Genomic DNA, 22,582 nt, shown 5'->3' with positions numbered 1-22,582 from the left:
AGGTGGATTTGGACTTTAAAAACGTTATATCCAGATGGGTTGAATGAGGGCAATAGTTTTGCACCTTTTTTGTAATGTTCCACCTGCTGCTATATGTATTGTTACAGTTATTTATTGGATCTGCACAGCTGCGCATTATTTTTAATGTGTATTTTTTTATGTACTCATTTTTAATGTTTACATTTTTTAGCAGGCAATCTGTTTCTGCTCTGGTTGAACATATGGTCTTATCGATAGTCTATGTGCGACGTCACCCTGACTGACGGGAAATCAACAAGAAATCATCAATTTCACGAAACACACACTGCCTCTCTTTTTTTCTTGTAATGAATGTATTTGTCTATGATGTTTAAATGTGTTCTATACATGGCCCTACTATGTTGATAACGGCCAATGCTGTATATATAAATAGGTGGTCACATAGGCGGTTACATACATATATGTGTGCAAATGCTGGGTGCATTCGTATATAGTGATTTATGACGTGATAATATTGATGGGGTTCTCGTGTATCCTTGTATATGCCTTGTTTTATTTATATACACGTATATTTTCCCTGTATAGCATGTGTATATATATGTGTGTATATACATACATACATATATATATATATATATATATATATATATATATATATATATATATATATACACATACATACATATACACATACATACACACATACATACTGTATTTGGTTCATCATTGATATACCAGGTTGTTTCCTGGTTCGGACCACTATATATGTCTATATATGATGAACGATGACAACGGTTATGCACGTAGTCCAGGGGATGTATGTGATTAAGGTCATTCATATTATATGTGCAAGTATTGTGAAAGGTGCAATTTTCGCTCTTCATCATCTATGTGTTCCCCATTACAAGTATATCGATTTTTGGGCAATTATATGCTGCATATGTGTTAATGTTATATTTCCCCTGCTGGAGTTTAGTCTTAATCTGCAGGTGGTTGGTTCCGCCTCTGTTCAAACTGGTACGTTGCATATATATGCGTTATATGTACTTGGACCATGCACGCGGGGGCATCGTCATCCCCACACGCTGTATTCCCTTCGGCATCCACGGGCTATTAGCTGCGATGCCGCCGGAGTCCGGTGTCTTGGTTACGGCGATGCTCTCCGCGTCACTTCCGGTCCATCGCGAGGCATCTCTGGGTAGCGTTGCGGTTCACACGGTTACTAGTCATGTGATTATTATCATCCGCCTCCAGTGTCTCGAGGTTTACGCAAGACACTCTTTAAATGACCAGCTGTGATACTTGAGCAGTCCCCTTGAGGAAGGCACATAGCGCCGAAACGCGCATCGGGGATACACACACGGAGTGTGCTTTTTTTCCCCCTACAGAGGTAAAAACTTTTGATTGATATCCATCTATATATTGTGGTGATTGGGAATGTGACCATCGGTCTATGATGGTGTTGCTGCTTTTTCTGACTGAACACTAATGGTCTTATGCATACTTGATTTATATAGTGCAGCATTCTGTCCATCTCAATCTGCTTTATATAATGGACACCTTCCATGTAATTGCCACAGTTCGTGTGATGTAGTGCTTGATTTTACTGCTTTTATGTAACTGTGTATTGATCTATGCAACTATGTGTGTATTTATGTGTATTGATCGTCTCCCCAGACTCTTTGTTCTTTAATATTTAATAAAGTATTTTTCTATTGTTCTAACAATTTGGCTATTATCATTGTTTGTGCTTTGCACTCCTTTTTTTCTACAATAGTGTTGTATTGGTCACTAAACCCAGTAGAAAAAGATCCTAGTTACTTACCGGTAATGAGATTTTACAGAGCCCATGATTGCACCACCTGAGAGAGGGTATCCGCCCACCAAGGACAGTAACCTACTGAATAAAAAGGCAGTACCTCTCTTCCGCATCAGTTTTTGTTTCAGAGCATAAGAGGGCCTCCGAAAAATAGGTTAATACACAACTACCACCAAAACATTTCTTTGTAAAAACACCCATAGCAGTGCACACCATAAGTAATAAAAGGGGAGGGAATTAATAGGATGCTGTCATGGGCTCTGTAAAATCCCATTACGGGTAAGTAAATAGGATCTTTTCCCCTTCCCCCATGACCGAACCACCTGAGAGATTTAGAGAGATCAGACACCAGAGGGAGGGATCACTGCTTGCAACACCTTCCTCCCAGAGGACAGATCAGTAGAAGAGGAAAGGTCAAGACGGTAATGCTTGTAGAATGTAGAGGGGGATGACCAAGTTGCCGCCTTGCATATAATGTCGATGGGCACATCCGCCTTCTCAGCCCAGGAAGCAGCTAGGGCCCTGGTGGAGTGGGCCTTCGAACCTGTAAGTGGCAGATTGCTAGAGAAGTACGCTAAACCAATGGTGTCCCTGGCCCATCTAGCTATGGTCCCCCTGTAGCGCCGGCGTCCCTGCCCTCTGCTAGGCAGGGACGCTGTTCCCCTCACCTCCCTGCTCCGTGCCCGGCGTCCTCCTCCCGCTCTGCTGGCAGCGCGCGCTCCTTCCCGGCCACTGTGCTTAGGGCGCGCGCGCTCTCCCTTCCTCTTAAAGGGGCCGCGCGCGCCGTCCTAAGGAGTCCCCGGCCAATGGCCGGAGGACTTCACCATATATAAGGCACCTCCTCCAAAATGGAGGTGCCCGAGCAATGTTGTTGCACTGTTCTACTCTGCTTCAGCCCTCAGGTCCCGTTGCCAGTTACCTGCCAGTTACCTGCCTGATTCCTGCCAGAGTCCTGCCAGAGTCCTGCCAGAGTCCTGCCAGAGTCCTGCCAGTTTGATGTCTGTTTCCTGCCTGTTATTCCTGCTACCTGCTTGCTAGCCTGAGGTCCGACGGTCTGCCTTACAACTCCTGTCAGTCTGTCTAAGGACCAGCTTGCCCGCTCACCTGGGAGCGCACATCAGCTACCTGCCTGCTTGCTAGCCTGAGGTCCGACGGTCTGCCTTTCTACTCCTGTCAGTCTGTCTATGGACCAGCTTGCCCGCTCACCTGGGAGCGCTCCTCCGCTACCTGCCTGCTTGCCTGCCCGGAGGCTCCGCCGTCACGTGCTGTGACCACCAGCTATTCCAGAGACTCTTGCCCGCTCACCTGGGAGCGCTTCTCCGCTACCTGCCTGCTTGCCTGCCCGGAGACTCCGCCGTCACGTGCTGTGACCACCAGCTATTCCAGAGACTCTTGCCCGCTCACCTGGGAGCGCTTCTCCGCTACCTGCCTGCTTGCCTACCTGGAGGCTTCGCCGTCACGTGCTGTGACCACCTGCTATTCCAGAGACTCTCGCTTGCTCACCTGGGAGCACACATCCTCCATCTGCCTTGCTAGCCTACCTGGAGGTTCAGCCATCACAGGTCGTACCTACCCTTTACCTAGAGACTGCCCCGGTCACTTGCCGTGACCTCCAGCCCGTTCACCCAGAGACTGCCCCGGTCACTTGCCGTGACCTCCAGCCCGTTCACCCAGAGACTGCCCCGGTCACTTGCCGTGACCTCCAGCCCGTTCACCCAGAGACTGCCCCGGTCACTTGCCGTGACCTCCAGCCCGTTCATCCAGAGACTGTCCCGGTCACTTGCCATGATCTCCTGCCCGTACACCCAGAGACTGTCCCGGTCACCTGCTGTGACTGCCTGCCTGGTCACCACCCGCTCCCTTACAAGGACCGCACCCTTGTATAGTAGCTCAGAGGTTTCGCCTCCCAGACCCGTTACAGTTTGCTCGGGCCATGGAACCCGGTGGCACCCAAGCTCCCTCGCTCTCGGACCTCTGTCATGAACTGTCCCATCAGAGGTCCCAACAGGAGTCCATCCTGGGTCACCTGCGGAATGTCAATTCTCGCCTGGATACTCTGACTGCTCCACCAGCAACCACCGCCAGTGCCATGACTCGCAACCCCGCAGCTCCGCTGCCCACCAATACCATGGTATCCTACCCCGGACCCCGGCTTTCTGCACCTCCTCGCTTCGGAGGCGACTCCGCCCAGGCTCGGGGCTTCATAAATCAGTGCACCCTGCACTTTGAACTATTGTCCCACCAGTTTAACTCCGACCGGGCCAAAATTGCCTTCATCATGTCCCATCTCACCGGGGAGGCCCTGGCCTGGCTAAATCCTCTATGGGAGAGAGGAGACCCCCTGGTGTCCGACTTGCCTGCCTTCCTCACGGCTTTCCGGAAAGTCTTCGACGAACCCGGACGGAAGACCTCATCCGCATCATCTCTGCTACGCCTCCGTCAGGGAAGTCTCACCGTGGGCCAATATGCCATACAGTTCCGTACCCTTGCCTCGGAGCTGGCCTGGGATAACGACGCTCTGGTATCCGTCTTCTGGGAGGGTCTGTCCGGCCGTATTAAAGATGAACTTGCCGGTCGGGACATTCCTACCACTCTCGATGACCTAATAACTCTTGCCACCCGGATTGACCTACGGTTCCAGGAGCGTGCCAAAGAGGTCACCCGTGAGAGGAGGTTTCCACGTCTAGCTCCTACCTTTCAGAAACCCGTCACTCCCTCCGTCTCTCCCCAGGTACACTCTCCTGAGTCTATGCAGGTCGACCAGACCAAGATGGTCAAAACCCGTCAGGACTTACGCCGTGCCGAGGGGAGCTGCTTCTACTGTGGCAGTAAGGAGCACCGGATCCGTGCCTGCCCAGAGAGGTCGGGAAACGCCTGTGTCTAGGTTCGCTCAGAGAGGTCGACCTAGACAAGAATAAATCCTCTCCATCTCTGCTGCTGTCAGTTTCAATCGTCTGCGGGGAGAACCGTTATTTCGAACTAGCCCAACTGGACTCTGGAGCAGCCGGGAATCTTATTTCACAGTCCCTGGTAGAGAAATACCGCATCCCCACCAAACCTCTGGCTGTACCCTTGTCTGTTGCTGCCGTGGATGGGGGTCTCTTACCACGCCCCATCCAACTCATCACCGAATCCATTACTCTACAGGTGGGAATGCTGCATTCTGAGAGTATCTCCTTTCATGTTCTGCCTGGACTCTCTCACGCCCTCTTGCTAGGTCTACCTTGGCTCCAGAGACATGCACCCGTGCTTGACTGGCAGACCGGAGAAGTTCTTCGCTGGGGACAGGACTGCCATAAGACCTGTCTGGTTCCCGTCCATCCCGTCCGTCCTTCTCCTACCCCAGCTAATCTACCTGGACTTCCGATTCCTTATTGGTCTTATGCTGATGTCTTTAATAAAAAGGAAGCAGAGACACTACCCCCTCATAGACTATACGACTGCCCTATCGACCTGTTACCCGGTACTACTCCTCCCCGTGGGCGTATTTATCCATTATCCGCTGCTGAGACCCGGTCGATGTCCGAATATATTGAGGAGAATCTGGCCAGGGGATTCATCCGGAAATCTACCTCCCCGGCGGGAGCAGGCTTCTTCTTCGTAAAAAAGAAGGACGGCTCTCTCCGTCCCTGTATAGACTATAGAGGCCTTAACCAAATCACGGTGAAGAATAAGTACCCCCTTCCGCTCATTCCGGAGTTATTTGATCGTCTGAGAGGGGCTAGAATCTTCACCAAACTGGACCTCCGTGGGGCGTACAACCTGGTTCGTATCCGTCAGGGGGATGAATGGAAGACGGCATTCAACACCCGGGACGGCCACTATGAATATCTGGTAATGCCCTTTGGTCTCTGTAACGCTCCTGCCGTCTTTCAAGAGTTGGTCAATGACATCTTCCGGGACCTTCTCTACTCCTGCGTAGTGGTGTACCTGGACGACATCTTGGTCTTCTCTCCGGATCTCCAGACTCACCGGAGGGACGTTCGTCAGGTCCTGCTCAGGCTCAGGCAGAATCACCTCTTCGCTAAATACGAGAAGTGCCTCTTTGAGCAGACCTCGCTTCCGTTTTTGGGCTACATTATTTCTCAGACCAGCCTACGAATGGATCCAGAGAAACTGTCTGCCATCGAGAAATGGCCTCGACCGGAGGGGTTGAAGGCCATTCAGCGGTTCCTGGGCTTCGCCAACTACTACCGCCTCTTCATACCACACTTCTCTTCCCGGACTGCCCCAATTTCCACGCTCACCCGTAAGGGTACTAATCCCAAGGAGTGGCCGCCCGAAGCAGAGGAGGCCTTTCTTTCCTTAAAACAGGCCTTTTCTTCCGCCCCGGTGTGCATCGCCCGGACGGCAACAAGCAGTTCTTCCTGGAAGTTGACGCCTCCTCCTCTGGAGCCGGAGCGGTACTTACTCAAAAATCATCTTCCGGGAGGATGGTAACTTGCGGCTTCTTCTCTAAACTCTTCTCCTCCTCAGAGCGCAATTATTCCATAGGAGACCGAGAGTTATTGGCCATCAAACTGGCATTGGAGGAGTGGCGTTACCTGCTCGAGGGGGCTCTTCACCCGGTAATAATTTACACTGACCACAAGAACTTGGCTTATCTCCAGCATGCCCAGAGACTTAACCCGCGCCAAGCCCGGTGGTCCTTGTTTTTTGCTCGCTTTGATTTTGTTCTTCATTTTCGCCCGGCTGACAAAAACGTCAAGGCGGACCCCTTGTCTCGATCCTTTCTGGTGTCTGATCTCGAGGAAGATCCGAAACACATCATCGATCCCGCCAGAGTAATGCAGGTGGCTCCCGTGAGTCTAAATCGTCTCCCTCCCGGAAAGACGTTCGTATCAGTACCTGATCGGGAGAAGATCCTTCACTGGGGTCACTCGTCTAAACTGGCTGGCCATGCCGGTCAGAAAAAGACCCTCCAGCTTATTACCCGGCACTACTGGTGGCCTACCCTGCACAAGGACGTAATAGACTTTGTTTCTGCCTGCGTGTCCTGCGCCCGCAACAAGGTTCCGAGACATCTGCCAGCCGGTCGCCTCCTTCCGCTCCCAGTACCTGCTGCCCCCTGGCAGCATATAGCAATGGACTTTATAACAGACCTCCCAGTCTCTGCCGGTTGTACGGTCATTTGGGTGGTCGCTGACCGCTTCTCCAAGATGGCTCATTTCGTTCCCCTGCCAGGCCTCCCGTCTGCACCCGAGCTAGCTAAAGACTTTATTCGTCACATCTTCCGTCTTCATGGCCTGCCCCTCCACATCGTGTCGGATCGTGGGGTACAGTTCACCTCACGCTTCTGGAGAGCCACTTGTAAACTGCTAGACGTCACCCTGGACTTCTCTTCCGCTTACCACCCACAGTCCAATGGTCAAGTGGAGCGGATCAATCAGAACCTGACCAGTTACCTCCGGCACTTCGTTAATGCCCATCATTCAGACTGGGTGGATCTCCTACCATGGGCCGAGTTCTCTTATAACAATCACGAGAGCGAATCCTCCTCCAAATCCCCGTTTTTTGTAGTCTTCGGTCAGCATCCTCGGATTCCTTTTCCTGTCTCCACCTCTGTGGACAACCCGGCTGCGGAATCTCTCGTTGGCAAATTTTCCTCCATTTGGGAGAGTACCCGATCCGCACTCCTTCAGTCGTCCGAACGGATGAAAAGACACGCTGACAAAAAACGCCTGGATCCTCCACAATTTCGTCCCGGAGATAAAGTCTGGCTCTCATCTAAATATGTCCGACTCAAGATACCTTCTTACAAGTTAGGGCCTCGGTTCATCGGCCCCCTGGAGGTCATCAGTCAGATCAACCCGGTGGCCTATAAATTGAAACTCCCGGCCAACTTACGGATCCCTAACTCCTTCCATGTATCTCTCCTCAAACCTGTGGTACTTAACTCTTTTTCCAAGTCTACAGGTACGCCTCCTGCTCCGGTTTCTGCGGAGGACGAGTTTGAGGTAGAGAACATTCTTGCCACCAAAAGGGTAAGAGGAAAGACCTTTTTTCTAGTAGATTGGAAGGGGTTTGGTCCTGAGGAGAGAACGTGGGAGCCCCGGGAGAACATCCATGCCCCTCTTATCCTTGCTAAATTTCTGTCTGGCCTAAAAAAGGGGGGGCCTAAAGGGGGGGGTACTGTAGCGCCGGCGTCCCTGCCCTCTGCTAGGCAGGGACGCTGTTCCCCTCACCTCCCTGCTCCGTGCCCGGCGTCCTCCTCCCGCTCTGCTGGCAGCGCGCGCTCCTTCCCGGCCACTGTGCTTAGGGCGCGCGCGCGCTCTCCCTTCCTCTTAAAGGGGCCGCGTGCGCCGTCCTAAGGAGTCCCCGGCCAATGGCCGGAGGACTTCACCATATATAAGGCACCTCCTCCAAAATGGAGGTTCCCGAGCAATGTTGTTGCACTGTTCTACTCTGCTTCAGCCCTCAGGTCCCGTTGCCAGTTACCTGCCAGTTACCTGCCAGTTACCTGCCTGATTCCTGCCAGAGTCCTGCCAGTTTGCTGTCTGTTTCCTGCCTGTTATTCCTGCTACCTGCTTGCTAGCCTGAGGTCCGACGGTCTGCCTTACAACTCCTGTCAGTCTGTCTAAGGACCAGCTTGCCCGCTCACCTGGGAGCGCACATCAGCTACCTGCCTGCTTGCTAGCCTGAGGTCCGACGGTCTGCCTTTCTACTCCTGTCAGTCTGTCTATGGACCAGCTTGCCCGCTCACCTGGGAGCGCTCCTCCGCTACCTGCCTGCTTGCCTGCCCGGAGGCTCCGCCGTCACATGCTGTGACCACCAGCTATTCCAGAGACTCTTGCCCGCTCACCTGGGAGCGCTTCTCCGCTACCTGCCTGCTTGCCTGCCCGGAGGCTCCGCCGTCACGTGCTGTGACCACCAGCTATTCCAGAGACTCTTGCCCGCTCACCTGGGAGCGCTTCTCCGCTACCTGCCTGCTTGCCTACCTGGAGGCTTCGCCGTCACGTGCTGTGACCACCTGCTATTCCAGAGACTCTCGCTTGCTCACCTGGGAGCACACATCCTCCATCTGCCTTGCTAGCCTACCTGGAGGTTCAGCCATCACAGGTCGTACCTACCCTTTACCTAGAGACTGCCCCGGTCACTTGCCGTGACCTCCAGCCCGTTCACCCAGAGACTGCCCCGGTCACTTGCCGTGACCTCCAGCCCGTTCACCCAGAGACTGCCCCGGTCACTTGCCGTGACCTCCAGCCCGTTCATCCAGAGACTGTCCCGGTCACTTGCCTTGACCTCCTGCCCGTACACCCAGAGACTGTCCCGGTCACCTGCTGTGATTGCCTGCCTGGTCGCCACCCGCTCCCTTACAAGGACCGCCCCCTCGTATAGTAGCTCAGAGGTTCCGCCTCCCAGACCCGTTACACCCCTCATAAAATTAAGACCTTTCCTAGCCCCCTGAAATGAGATGAATATGGCATCACTTTTCCTCTAGGCCTTCGTCACCTCCAAGTACTGGACTAATACCCTTTTTACATCTACAGTGTGCAGCTTTTGTTTCTCCGAATTTCCAGGATCAGGGTAGAAGGAAGGGAGACTAATTTCTTGTGTCCTATGGAATCTGGAGGCTACTTTTGGAAGATAGGCTGGGTCTGGTTTTAAAGTTCCTCTGTCCATAGAGACCTGCGTGAACGGATGGTTTACTGATAGCGCGTGCAGATCACTAACCCTACGGGCTGACATTAGCGCTACCAGCATGACTGTCTAAAAGGTGAGAACTTTTTCTGAAACCTTCTCTAAGGGCTCAAAGGGAGGCTTTGTTAGTGCTTCCAGAACCAGATTAAGGTCCCATGGAGGCATCCTTGGAGTAGCAATGGGTCTAGATCTGTTGCAAGCTTTAACGAATCTAGCGATCCATTTATTTGCTCCCAAGTTACAATTATATAGTGCCCAAAGCTGATACTTGTACCTTAAGAGTACTGGTGGCTAACCCCATGATTAAGCCCTTCTGAAGGAACTCCAGGATGGCCCCAATAGGAACCCTACCTTTAGCAGACTGCCCTGAGGTAGATAGAAATTTAGCCCAAGTTCTCCCATAGATCCTAGTGTTTGTTGGTTTTCTACTTGCCAGTAGAGTGGTGACTAGACCAGGGGAAAAACCTTTTTGTGTTAGTAGTGACCTTTCAAAATCCAGGTCGTCAAATGCAGGCCTGATCTCTGGGGATGGAAGACTGGGCCCTGCCTGAGGAGATCTGGGTTGTCCGGAAGGACCCATGGTTCTGATTAGGACATCCTCTTCATCCAAGTGAACCATGGTCTCTTGGGCCAAAACAGGGCGATCAATATAACTCTCATCTGTTCTTCTCAGATCTTCCTCAGGAAAATAGGAATCAGCATTAGAGGGGGAAATGCATAGGTCAGGGTAAAGTTCCAAGGAATTTGCAGCGCGTCTACAGCAAAAGGCTTCTCCTTTGGATTTAAGGAGCAAAAGACTTTGGTTTTCCGATTGCGTTTGTTCGCAAACAGATCTATCTGAGGTTGCCCCCATCGGCAGACAATCAGCTGGAATATTGCTGGATTCAATTTCCATTCTCCTGGTTTCAAAATGTGACGATTTAGAAAATTGGCTCTTACGTTCTCTTCTCCTCTTATATGCAGCGCCAAAAGCGTAAATAGGTAATTCTCCACAAACTGATGGACCTGTTCTGTCACTAACATCAGGAGGAAGGGATCTTGTTCCCCCCTGACGATTGATACAGGCGACTGTTCGGTTGTCCGACATTATCCGGAAGTGTTGACCCTGAAGTTGAGAACTGAACTCTACTGCTGCGTTTCTGACTGCAAACAGCTCCCTCGTGTTGGAGGAGAGACCTGTCTCGCTGTTTGACCAGAGTTCCTGTATTGAATAGTCTCTCAGTTGAGCTCCCCAGCCTTCTGCGCTTGCGTCTGTTGTAATCGTATCTGTTACCTGAAATGACCAAGGAACCCCCAGAGAAAGATTTACTGGATTCATCCACCAATCCAGCGAGTTCATTGCCAAACTCTAAAGAGATATTCTTCCGTACAGGTGACCTCTGAGCTGTTTGTCTGCTGTCAGGATCTCCTGCTGTAGACGTCTGGAATGAAACTGGGCCCACTCTACTGCTGAGATACAGGATGTCATCGTACCCAGTAGAGACATTGCATTTCTCAGGGTTATGGATGTATGGCTGATTACGCATGAGGTGAGGGCATTGATCTTCAATTTCTTGTCCTCTGAGTCTAGAATGAGACCCAAAAAGGACTAAACCTTCCTTGGTTCTAGTTTTGATTTTCCTAAGTTTAGGATCTTTTGATTTGCCCACCATCAAAAAATTGTCCAGGTAAGGGATGAATAGAATATACTTCTCCCTTAGATGTGCCGTGACTTCCAGGATAATCGTTGTTTAAACCCTCAGCGCCATGGAGATGCCGAAGGGAAGAGCTGCAAACTGAAAATGCTTTATGTGCTTGTCGATATGTACAGCTACCCTCAGATACTGTTGGTGTCCAGGAAAGATTGGGATGTGGTAGTAAGCATCCTTCAAATCGAGGACGCACATATAACACCCTGGGAACAACATCTTTATGGCCGATCTTATCGACTCCATCTTGAATGGTCTAAGTTAAATGGCCGTTCAGCTTTTTCAAGTTGACAATGGTTCTGAAGGAGCCATCCAGTTTCTTTATTAGGAAGAGGGTGGAGTAAAACCCTCTCCCTTGCTCGGGTATTGGCGTTTCTATTAAAACCCCCTTCTCGACTAGAGTGAGAACTTCCTGCTGTAGGGCCATCTGTTCTCTCAGGCCTCTGGGGGCTGAAATCCTGACTTTGTCTCTGGGAATGGTTTTGAACTCCAATCTCAGCCCCTTTCCGATTATCCCTAAAATCCAAGCACTGGATGAGATCTTCTCCCATGCGGGAAGGAAGTGGGACAACCTTCCTCCTACATGAGGAGGCCCGTCACTTACGGGCTTTTTTACTCTCGGAGGATGGACCCCCGAACATGAAGCCTATTATTCGGCTTCTTGTCTCTCCAACTACCTTGGTCTCAATAAAATTTGCTCCTTTTCCGAAAGGAGGTCTTATACCGGGGAACTGATACACTAGGAAAACCGTGTTTCTTGTCTACGGCCTTATCCAGGATGTCATCTAAGGCTTTTCCGAAAAGAAATTCCCCTTCACATGGGATTGAGCAGAGTTTTGATTTAGACTGCACATCTCCTGGCCAGCTCTTGAGCCATAATGCCCTACAGGCTGCATTGGAAAGGTTAGCTGACCTGGCAGCCAGCCTAACTGAATCTGCCGATGCATCCGCAAGAAATGCAGCCGCCTCCTGCATAAGAGGAAGACCAGACAGAATATTATCCCTAGGGACGTTCGCTTTAATCTGGTTCTCTAATTGCTGTAGCCAGATCATCATAGACCTGGCGGTGCAGGTGGCCGCCACTGCCGGTTTCAGAGCCCCCGCTGAGGACTCCCAGATCTGTTTGAGAAAAGACTCCACTTTATCGAGCGGATCCTTGAGGGCCCCCAAATCCTAAAAAGGCAGTGTGGATCTATTTGAGGATTTCGAGATGGACACATCAATTTTGGGGGTTTTTGTCCTGCTTAGCCGCGTCCTCCTCCTCAAAAGGATTCCTCCGCTTAGAAGAAAGCGGCAGCTGGCCCTTTCTATCTGGCTTTTTCTATTCTCTATCTATAAGAGTCTTGATCCTCTCATTGACTGGGAATGTGCGCCTCTTCTTCTGATCCAGGCCCCCGAACATGATATCCTGAACCGTTCTGGGAGCCTTGGCATCGGTAATACCCATGGCTGCTCTAATAGCCTTGACTAGTCTCTCTGTGTTGTCAACTGAAAAACATGGTCTACCCCCTCCATCATCATCCGAAGAATCTGATGAAGACTATGACGAGAGGTCAGAGGGGGAAAGGGATTATTTTGCGATACGGGATTCTACTGATTCTTCTGAGTCAGAGGTAACCCGTCTCTGCTTTTTCTTCTTACGTGAAGTCAAGTTCTTTAAGGAATCCCTGACTTCCATATGGATTAAGGTTTTCAGGTCCATAGAAAAGCTAGGGGACTCCTCTGCCATAGTTTTCTGGATACAATCAGAGCAAAGGTTCTTAGCGTAGGAGCTGGGAAGGCTAACTTTACATAACGCACATTCCTTATTGTTGTTTTTATAGCTACTCTTTTCAGGTTCCTACCAAAACAGAAAGAAACGAAAAAAGAGAAAACAGAGAAGAGCACATTACTAAGGTGAACTTTCACGAAGATCACTCACCACAGTGCTGTTCAGACTAGGGTACCAGAGACAGTGGTTGCCGTTTGCATGAACGATTCCATCTGACGGAGGTGGACTCTCGAGATGATTTTTTGTGACCGGTTCTGCCGGCACTCATACTGCCCCCACTACTGTGGCTCTGATAATGGGAAGACTCCCGATGCTGCTGGACAGGTTGTTTTGCATGCTGCTTATGTTTCTTAGGCAGCTATCGCTGCAGCTGTTCTTCCTGCTGCTGCGGTGACTGCGGCTCCTCACTCATAATGAAGGGGATGCAGACACCACCATTTTGTCAGCTTACCATCTTTATAAAGCATATGGGGCCTCCACCCCCTTTGGGCCCCTCTCCCATCCGGTGGCAGCGTGCTCTTTTTTTTTTTTTTTTTTTTTTTAACCAGCCAGCTGGCGTGCTCCGCTGCAGGATCCCTCCTGTGTGTGCGCAGACCCAGCGGCTCCCGGCGCGCTTGCGAACGGTGATGCGTCATCCTGAATCACACACCGCACATGCGCAGACCCGGGTTTCCAGCGCAATCGTGCCAGGGCACGATGAAACCCTGTGCAGACCTGGACTTCCAATGCACTACATCACAGAGTGTGACACGACCCTGCATGTGCGCAGACCCGGATGGCCTGCCTGGCGGCGTGCTCAGCTACGTACCTCCGTGCGTACGCAGCCCTGGCCGCAGGACCCTGCACACGTGGAAGAGGACTCCAGAAGGCACCCCCCCTGCATGCAGACCCAGGTGCCAGCAAGATGGGGCTAAAGACAGAGGGCCCATCTGCTGCTTCTTCATGGCCTCCAGGCCGCATCGATCCCGGGATCCCGCTCCAGACCCCACGATCAGGTATGCGAGGCACCACCTAGAGAGGCTACCATCAAGGACAGGAACCAAAACTGATGCAGAAGAGAGGTACCGCCTTTTTATTCAGTAGGTTCCTGTCCTTGGTGGGTGGATACCCTCTCTCAGGTGATGCTGTCATGGGAGAAGGGGAAAAACTGGTTTAAATATTGCATTATGGTTTATGTTCCTGCCCCTATTAAGCTCTAAGTATTCCTCTCTTGACTTGGAGTTAATGTTTTTAGCTCTGTTTAATAACGATGTTTTAGATCCACGATTTTGTAATCGCTTGTCAATAATAGCGCTTTGTTCTTTATAATTTTTTTCATTAGAACAAAACCTTTTTGCTCTGATATACTCTCCTACGGGGATATTCCTAGTTACATGACTGGGGTGATTGCTGTTAGCATGCAACAAGGAATTCCCGGAGGTAGGTTTCCTATAGATATCAAAATCTTTATTTTCGGCGTCATTTATGCTCAAATCCAAGTCCAGAAACGTAATATGATCAACATGGTAGAAAGCAGTAAAAAACATGTTGCAGGGATTATTATTAATATAATTAACAAATGATAGAATTTTTTCTTTAGGACCAATCCAGATTATAAGGATATTGTCAATAAACCGCATATATCAAACAAGTTTGAATTTGTTTCGTTATATGCGGTTTATTGACGATATCCTTATAATCTCGATTGGTCCTAAAAAAAAATTCCATCATTTGTTAATTATATTAAATTGCTACAAAAATTGTAGCAACTCAAAATATTATGCACAAAAGGAGAGCAAGGAGTCCATGCTACTAAATACAACAATTGTTTATTTAAACAAATTGTTAAAACAATTATCCCACATAATATGGGCAACAGTGAAGAATAAACCCAGTATCAGGGACAGAAGTGCCACCAATCACTATACAAAAATAAATGGGGCAGTAATCTATACTGTAAACACCACTCCTACTAGTAAGGAATTACATAATATACCTGAATACTTAATACTACAGTCATATGCCCTGTCAGAGACCATTTATAGTAAAAAAAAAAAATCAAGAGATGCTAATAAAGTGCTGCTGTTTTTAACTATTTGTCTAAAACTATTTTTGTATTTAGTAGCATGGACTCGTTGTTCTCCTTTTGTGCATGTTCTTAATTATGTTATTTCTAAAATGTAAGTCGGAACTAGCCAGCTAAAGACAAATTGACTAAATTTCAATAGTATTATACATTTTCTATTAACATTACGCATGAGTAAAATGTTAGATATCTTTTACACAAATGTTGGATTTCAGCGCTGCATAAAATCTCAAAGCAGAAATTTAATGAGCCATAAGAATTTTTTAGCAGCCAAGCTTAAAGGAGTCTACTGTGAACACAGCCATATATATTGGTCTCCACTGAGAAAACAACCATAATGTTTGGAGATTGATTACTAGTAGCATAACATTTAATCTCATTTCTTACTGTGAAAGTCATTTACTAATATTTAGAAAGGTAACAGTCCATGGCTTGTATTTAACATTAATCTTTTTTTTTATGGCTGAGAGACTTGTATTTGTATTCCAAAGATGGAAAATCAATATAATCATAGTAAAAAGTGGTTCCATAGCATCTTTACTCCAATACAATCATTCATTTTACAGCATTAGTGCTACAAATGTTATCAATCACTGAAAAAGTTTTTTTTTTATCATCCTAAACTCTGAACCTAGCATGGATAGATCCTAAATATCTAGAGTATAATCTCACCAACATTTACTTACCCAACTGCATAGACACGTTATTTTTTCTCTTTTTATTTGCTATTGTTTGCATGAAGTATTTTACACTCACCAATGGAATGCCATTAAGAAAATCAGGTTTTAAGCTACCTACTAAGAGGTTTGCATTCCCATGCGTAATATTTCACACATTTTATGCATAGCATAAACTAAATCTTATGATAAAACAACAGTTTGAAATTCCATTAATCCTGCTCACAAGTGGGATCGGCAGGTGCAACTAAAAGCATCCCATGCTATATTGGTCACCATTAACAAAAAGGAATAAATTGAGCTACCTACTGTGAATAATTTTGTTAAAAGTATGTAACATGGATTTTCAGAAAATAAAACAAACAATCTGTTTTCCGTGATAACAGTGTACACTTTAAAAAAGCATATATTAATACACCTTGAAATACTTATAAAGCATACTGATGGGATACAAATTATAACTATCAGAGAATGTTTTCTGTGAACATTTTGTTCTCTTTAAGTGTCAAAGCTTGTGGCATATTCCTAAACAAAGACACCCAGCTGGTTGTGCTGTTCCCTACAGATACCGTCAATGTTTCTTTATTTCCCAGTATATAAAGGATTTCTGATCCTCAAATAGAATCTTTGTTCCAATCACTTTATATATTATTTAAATGCATTTGTATCAAGTATACAAACATTGAATAAGCAATGGCACGGCTCCTGTTCGATGCCATTGGAAATTGCATAAATGACTTTAATTGCAAGGTTAATTCATTTGAAGTTTAAAAGGTCGTGAAAGGACATAACTACTCAATACCCCGGTGTCAAGTGACAGAAAGGAGAATAGAAACCAATAACCACAAAAATTAGGGATTGGGTTTGCTGGTAACGGCGGAAATGGGACAGCCATAAATAGGTGAAGTCATACTCCATACTGCAACTATTTTTTACCTTAACTGAACCTCAAGTCTAAAGTTACTGCAAAGGAGGCAGCATATGGGAATGATACGGTTCATAATTATGTAATGAAGTTTGTAATTTGTGTTATTCTGTATAAATCTATTTTATGATAAATACAGCTAGTGGCAACAGTGACAAGAAATTTGCTTAGGGTCACTATTTCTTATGGAAAAGGCTTGAATACTCTGGCCATTCTTCATAAAAAATGGCCAGTATAAAAAAAATAAATCCTTAAAATGATTTTGACTTCACTTGATCAATAGTGCTGTCATAAATATAGCTTTTGGTGGCACATTTGGAAAATGTCTTTGCATGTTTTTCTTTGTTTCTTTTTTACAGGAGCGATTGCTAGGCAAAAATGACTCTCCAACTTGACCATAAGGATGGGAAAAGAAATCAGAACCTCAGGAATTACTTTTTAAGCATCTAATCATTTGACCGTATACTCAAAGGTTGTCCTGTTTTCAGCAACACAGATAGCAATAGTTTTATGAAAGGTTGTAGCAGACATTGCAATCCCCTAATATGCAATTATATGCCATTTCAAACCAGAATTACATTTAAAAGAGTTTGTCATAAAATTTTACATTCAAACTTTATCCATTTTTGAACAGATCTTAGACCTTATGAGGCTGATGCACTTACTTTAAAATTCTATGTAGGGATAACAATATAACCTTTTTCTCACCTGATTTTTCAAATAAGCAGTTTAAAATGTGCTCCAGTTAAAATGCTTATTTTAATATCAGGATTATGCAGCAATTCTGACACGGATCTGCAAAGTAAGTACATCAGGGATAAGAGATCTATTTAAAGGGAATCTATCAGCAGGTATTTGTTATATAATCCGAGAGAAGCATGGTGTAGGGGTTGAGAACCTGATTTCAGTGATGTGTCACTTACTAGGCTCTGTATTATATCAATTAAATCAGTAATAAAACCAGTGTTAATCAGTTAGAGGCCACAAGTAAAGAATTAGTCGTTTCATGACACTTAGTCCTCCGGATCTGAGTAACCCCACCCCCATAACAGATTAGCAGCTTGCTATCAATGTACAATGTATACAGAAAGCTACCAATCAGTGGTAGGGCGAAGTTTTATAGGAATCAGCATTCAGCGCACTGCTAGATCTGCAGCAGTGAAAACTGGTTGTATCTAGTGATGAGCGAGTATGTTTAGTTAACCCTTTCGCCGAATATGCTCGAGCGAGCGCCGAGTATTTACAGCTGCTCGGTGTTATGTATGAATCCCTCCCGTGTGCATGATTTGCGACTGTTTGACAGCTTTAATATATCTGAGGAATGTCTATTTCTTACACATTCCTCACATGTATTAAATCTGTCAAACAGTTGCAAATCATGCACGCGGGAGCGATTCAAACATATCACCGAGCAGTAGTAACTAATCGGTGCTCAGCCGAGCATACTTGGCGGAAGGGTTAACAAAACATACTCGCTCATCACTATCAAAATGACTACATGCAAACCAATAAGTGACACTGAAATCAGGGTCTCTGAATCTTAGGGTGCTGTCCCTTGCCATTTACTATTCACAGGACATAAATAACAGATTTTAAATTAAACTGAAGCAAACCTGAAAAATTCCATAAAGGAAAATCCATATCCATGCTGTTCTGCAATCCCAGCACATACAACATTCGCTGATGCCCCAATTAATGTTCCATTTCCTGCAAGTAGAGAACATGTTCGGTTTATCAATATAAATAAATGAGTGGTACGAGCCAATTATAAAGAAAATACCCAATTCCTTCCTACGCTTAGATTATTGGATAATAGCATCTCTCGAGCATGAATACTTTTTCTATTAATTTACTAATTTGACTTCTCGTAATGCAGTTGAACACAATGAATAATTACTAAAGAAAAAGAGCTTAATCTCAAATTCTGCATTCAACCAATCTTGAGGCAAACAGTTTATATCAACCACACTGTGCAAACCTGACCAGATACTAAAACTACATTCTAATTGATTCTATTTTTCCTGTCTTTTTACCCAAACCATACAACGTAATCTAGAATAGTTTGGAAAGTTAAGGATTTTCCTATGTCCATGTGGATATCATTATTTTAGAAGTTAATGTATGCATTTAACACCAGTCTCTGTCAGTGTGACAATATAGAACATTGATGCAAATCTATCAAAACTGTTTAAAAGATTGTCTTTGTTGCCCAATGCAACCAATGCCAGAGCTGCTTAAGAAATGAAGGTTGAGCTCTGATTGAGTACTTTTCTTTAACAAATGTAATAAATGAAGGCCCTTTATGTCTAGCCAGGAATTGGGAAATTAATAGATGTTCTAAATATAAACAGGTGTGGTAAGATTTTTTAAGCCAGTAAAAACTAAAAATGTACATAAACAGAATAAAACATTTGTATACTGATCAATTTTATGTTTCACATATATATATTATATCCCCCCCCCCCCCGAATTCTATATTTTATGGCTGCTCAGTTGTACAATATAGCTCAATCAACAATATTGAGCAGCAACATCAAAATAAAAGTTTACACCAAAAACCAAAGATGCTACGACATAATAGTGCTATGTTTGTTGAAATTTCCAGAATTTTACTATATATTTTTGACCAATATCTGCCCAAAAAATATAACTAAAAGTGAAGAAAAACATCAAGCAAAAAAGTGATCCATTGCCATTAGATTTAAACAAACTTTGTTTAACACCTTCACTTCCAAACCCGTTTTCACCTTTCTGAACAAGCCAAATTTTACAATTCTGACCAGAATCACTTTATGCGGTAATAACTCTGGAATATATCACTGCTTCCCAGAGATTCGGAGATTGTTTTTCTGTGACACATTGTATTTCAGGATAGTGCTAAGTTTAGGCCGATATTTTTTCGTTTATTTATGAACATATCGGAGGATTTCGAGAAAATGTTTTAATTTTTATGCCCTTAAAATAGTTCTATCACACAAAATGGTTCATAAATAACATTTCCCGCATGTCTACTTTACATCAGCATAATTTTTTAAATTTTTTTTTTTTGTTCGCAAGTTGAAGTGACTTTGAGGGGCTTATAAGACAGAAAATATACAAAAGTGACATCATTTTAAAAACTGCACTCCTCAAAGTGCTCACAACCACATTCAATAAGTTTACTAACCCTTCAGGTACTTCACAAGAACTAAAGCAATGTGGAAGGAAAAAAAATTAAATTTTATTTATTCCCACAAAAATGTTGACTTAGCCCCAAATTTTGCATTTTCACAAGGGTAACAGGAGAAAATGAACCATAAAATTTGTTGCACAATCTCCCCTGAGTATGCAGATACCCCATATGTGGTAGAAAACTACTGTTTGGGGGCACGGCAGGGCTCGGAAGGGAAGGAGCACTATCTGACTTCTGGAGTGCAAAATTAGCTGGAATAGATAGCGGACCCCATGTCGCATTTGCAGAGCACATGATGTGCCTAATCAGTAGAAACCCCCCACAAGTGACCCCATTTTGGAAACTACACCCCTTAGATGTGTAGTGAGCACCTTGAATCCACAGGTACTTCACAGAATTTTATAATGAGCCATAAAAAATACATTTTTCCTGCAAAAATGCTGCTTCAGCCACAAATTTTTCATTTTCACAAGGGTAACAGGAGAAAATGGACCATACAATTTGTTGTGCAATTTCTCTGAGTACACAGACACCCCAAAAGTGGTGGAAAACCACTGTTTAGGCATACAGCAGGGCAGGAATGGAAAGAGGGCCAACTGAATTCTGGAACTCAATTTTGGCTGGAATAGATTGCGAATGCCGCGTCACATTTGAAGAGCTCCGGACATGCCAAGACCGCATAAACCCCCACAAGTGACCCCATTTTGGAAACTACACCTTTCAAGGATTTCATCTAGAAGTGTATGAGCATTTTAAACCTTTAGGTGATTCATATAATTGCATAACATTAGGCTGAGTAAATGGAAAATTACCTTTTTTTTTTTTACTAAAATATTGCTTTGGCCCCAGGTTTTTATTTTTAAAAGTGATAATAGGAGAGAATTGTACAATTTGTTACACAGTTTCTTCTGAGTACTCCAATACTCCATATGTGGTCCAAAACTACTTTTGAGGCACAGTGCTGCTGTTCTGGCACCTTAGGGGCTTTGCTAATGTGACATGGCACCCCTCCAACTATTCCAGCAAAATCTGAACTCTACTTCCCTTCTGAGCCTAGGCTCAAAACCCAGCCATTAGTGACTCCATTTTACAAACTATACCTCTCAATGAATTCATCTAATGGTGCAGTGATCACAGAACTTTATACCATTGGGCAGTGAAGAAAAAATAATTACAACTTGGTCAAACAATTTCTGCTGAACGTGGCAATAATGTATATGTGTCTTTACAGTACTGCTTAACCACATGGAGAGATTTGGGGGGGGGTGGAGCACTATTTTCCTCTTGGAGAACAAATTGCATATAGAGTCCACAAACTATTCTACGACAGAGCTCTTAAGTGCCAGAAGAGCAGAATCCCCTCTCAAGTGACCCCATTTTGGAAATTACACCGCTCTAGGAATTTATCTACCGGTGTAGTGAGGATTTTGTCTCCACAAGTATTTTCCAGAAGCAACCAGCAGTGGATGTTGCAGAGTCAAAATTGCAATCTGCCAGTGTAGTGCCCATATATTATCCCCAGCTGATGCTTTGGGAGACATACACCCGTAAATTAAGCGGGCTCTCATTGCTACAGAAATTTCAAACATGTGGATGCTAAATGTGGTTTAGGCACAGGAGTAGGACTCAGAATGGAGAGAGACATTTGAATCTGGGAGCGCAGAATTTATTGGATTTCCTTTGGGGAGCGAGGAGCCACACCTCTTTTGCAGTAACGTGGAAGCCCTCTAAGTTTCCATTCACAGATGAAGGACATAAGTGGGGACGTGTTTTTTTGTGGCTTGAGTTGAAGATTTCATTGGGAACATTTTACAAAACATTTTGAATCACATTTATCCTGCACTCTATACTTAGCACTTGCATCAGGGTTCCCATATAAATATCCGACTGACATGGTTCAGATTAAACCCCCGACAGATCCATTCACTTTAGTAAGGCAGCAAAGTTACTATTGACTCCATCTGATCAGCAGTGTCCTTTTTTTCAAAGGTGCACAACGCTGTGGCCGACCTTGCTTTTCTACACGCTTAAAAAGATGGACACCACTGGATCATAGTCCAGACAGAGTCCACAGTGTCTACATCTGCCTCAATATAGGGAATATTTCCCGGGGGATTCCTTCTGAATCACATATTTCAGAGATTTACACTGAAACCTCGATGTAAGCGCTCAGCCTAGAGCGCAGGATAAATATGAGACTGACCTTAGTACGATTTTTGGGAAATCGAATGAACAAATCAATAGCAGGTCAAAAATTGGTTTTATTTATTTTTTACACAATTCATTGTGCGGTATAAGTGATTAGACAACTTTATTCTTCGAGTTGGTGCGATTATAGCGATAGCAGATTTATATGTTTTTTTGCACGATTGGCTGCTATCACACACTAAAAGATGCATTTTTTTTGCATCGCCATATTTTCAGAACAATCATTTTTTCTATAATTCTGCCATCATGCGAGGGCTTGTTTTTTGCAGGACGAGTTGACGTTTTTATTGGTACCATTTTTGGGCACAACATTTTTTGATCGCTTTCTATTCCGATTTTTGGGAGGCTGAATGAGCAAAACCAGCAATTCAGGAATAATTTTTATTTTTTCATGCAGGTCATCATACGGTAAAAGTGATAAGGCAGCTTTATTCTTTAGGTCAGTATGATCACAGCGATACAACATTTGCATTTTTTAATGTTTTGATACTTTTATAAAAAGAAAAAATTAGTTTTTGCATCAGTATATTCTGAGGGCTGTAACTTTTATTTCTCCGCTGCAAGAGCTGTATGGTTTCTTATTTTTTGTGGGACAAGATGATGTTTTCAGCCACACCATTTTTATTTCTTTGTTTTT

At 45.3% G+C, this 22,582-nt stretch overlaps 1 protein-coding gene across 5 annotated transcripts in view; it reads right to left on the bottom strand.

The window, feature by feature from the left end:
• OCA2 (OCA2 melanosomal transmembrane protein) overlaps nucleotides 1-22,582 on the bottom strand; it is a 677,082-nt gene that overhangs the window by 56,395 nt on the left and 598,105 nt on the right. For all 5 annotated transcript variants that reach the window (XM_073664530.1, XM_073664529.1, XM_073664531.1 and 2 more), the window contains one exon: nucleotides 18,179-18,272. In XM_073664530.1, the coding sequence (XP_073520631.1) occupies nucleotides 18,179-18,272 (94 nt within the window). The remainder of the gene's footprint in view (nucleotides 1-18,178; nucleotides 18,273-22,582) is intronic.

The sequence above is a fragment of the Phyllobates terribilis genome, unplaced genomic scaffold (genome assembly GCF_046119375.1).
Source record: "Phyllobates terribilis strain yellow unplaced genomic scaffold, ASM4611937v1 Scaffold_2__4_contigs__length_985480577, whole genome shotgun sequence".
Classification (NCBI taxonomy): domain Eukaryota; kingdom Metazoa; phylum Chordata; class Amphibia; order Anura; family Dendrobatidae; genus Phyllobates; species Phyllobates terribilis.
Note: the sequence above shows the minus strand (reverse complement) of the source record. Positions and strands in the feature narration are given on the sequence as shown.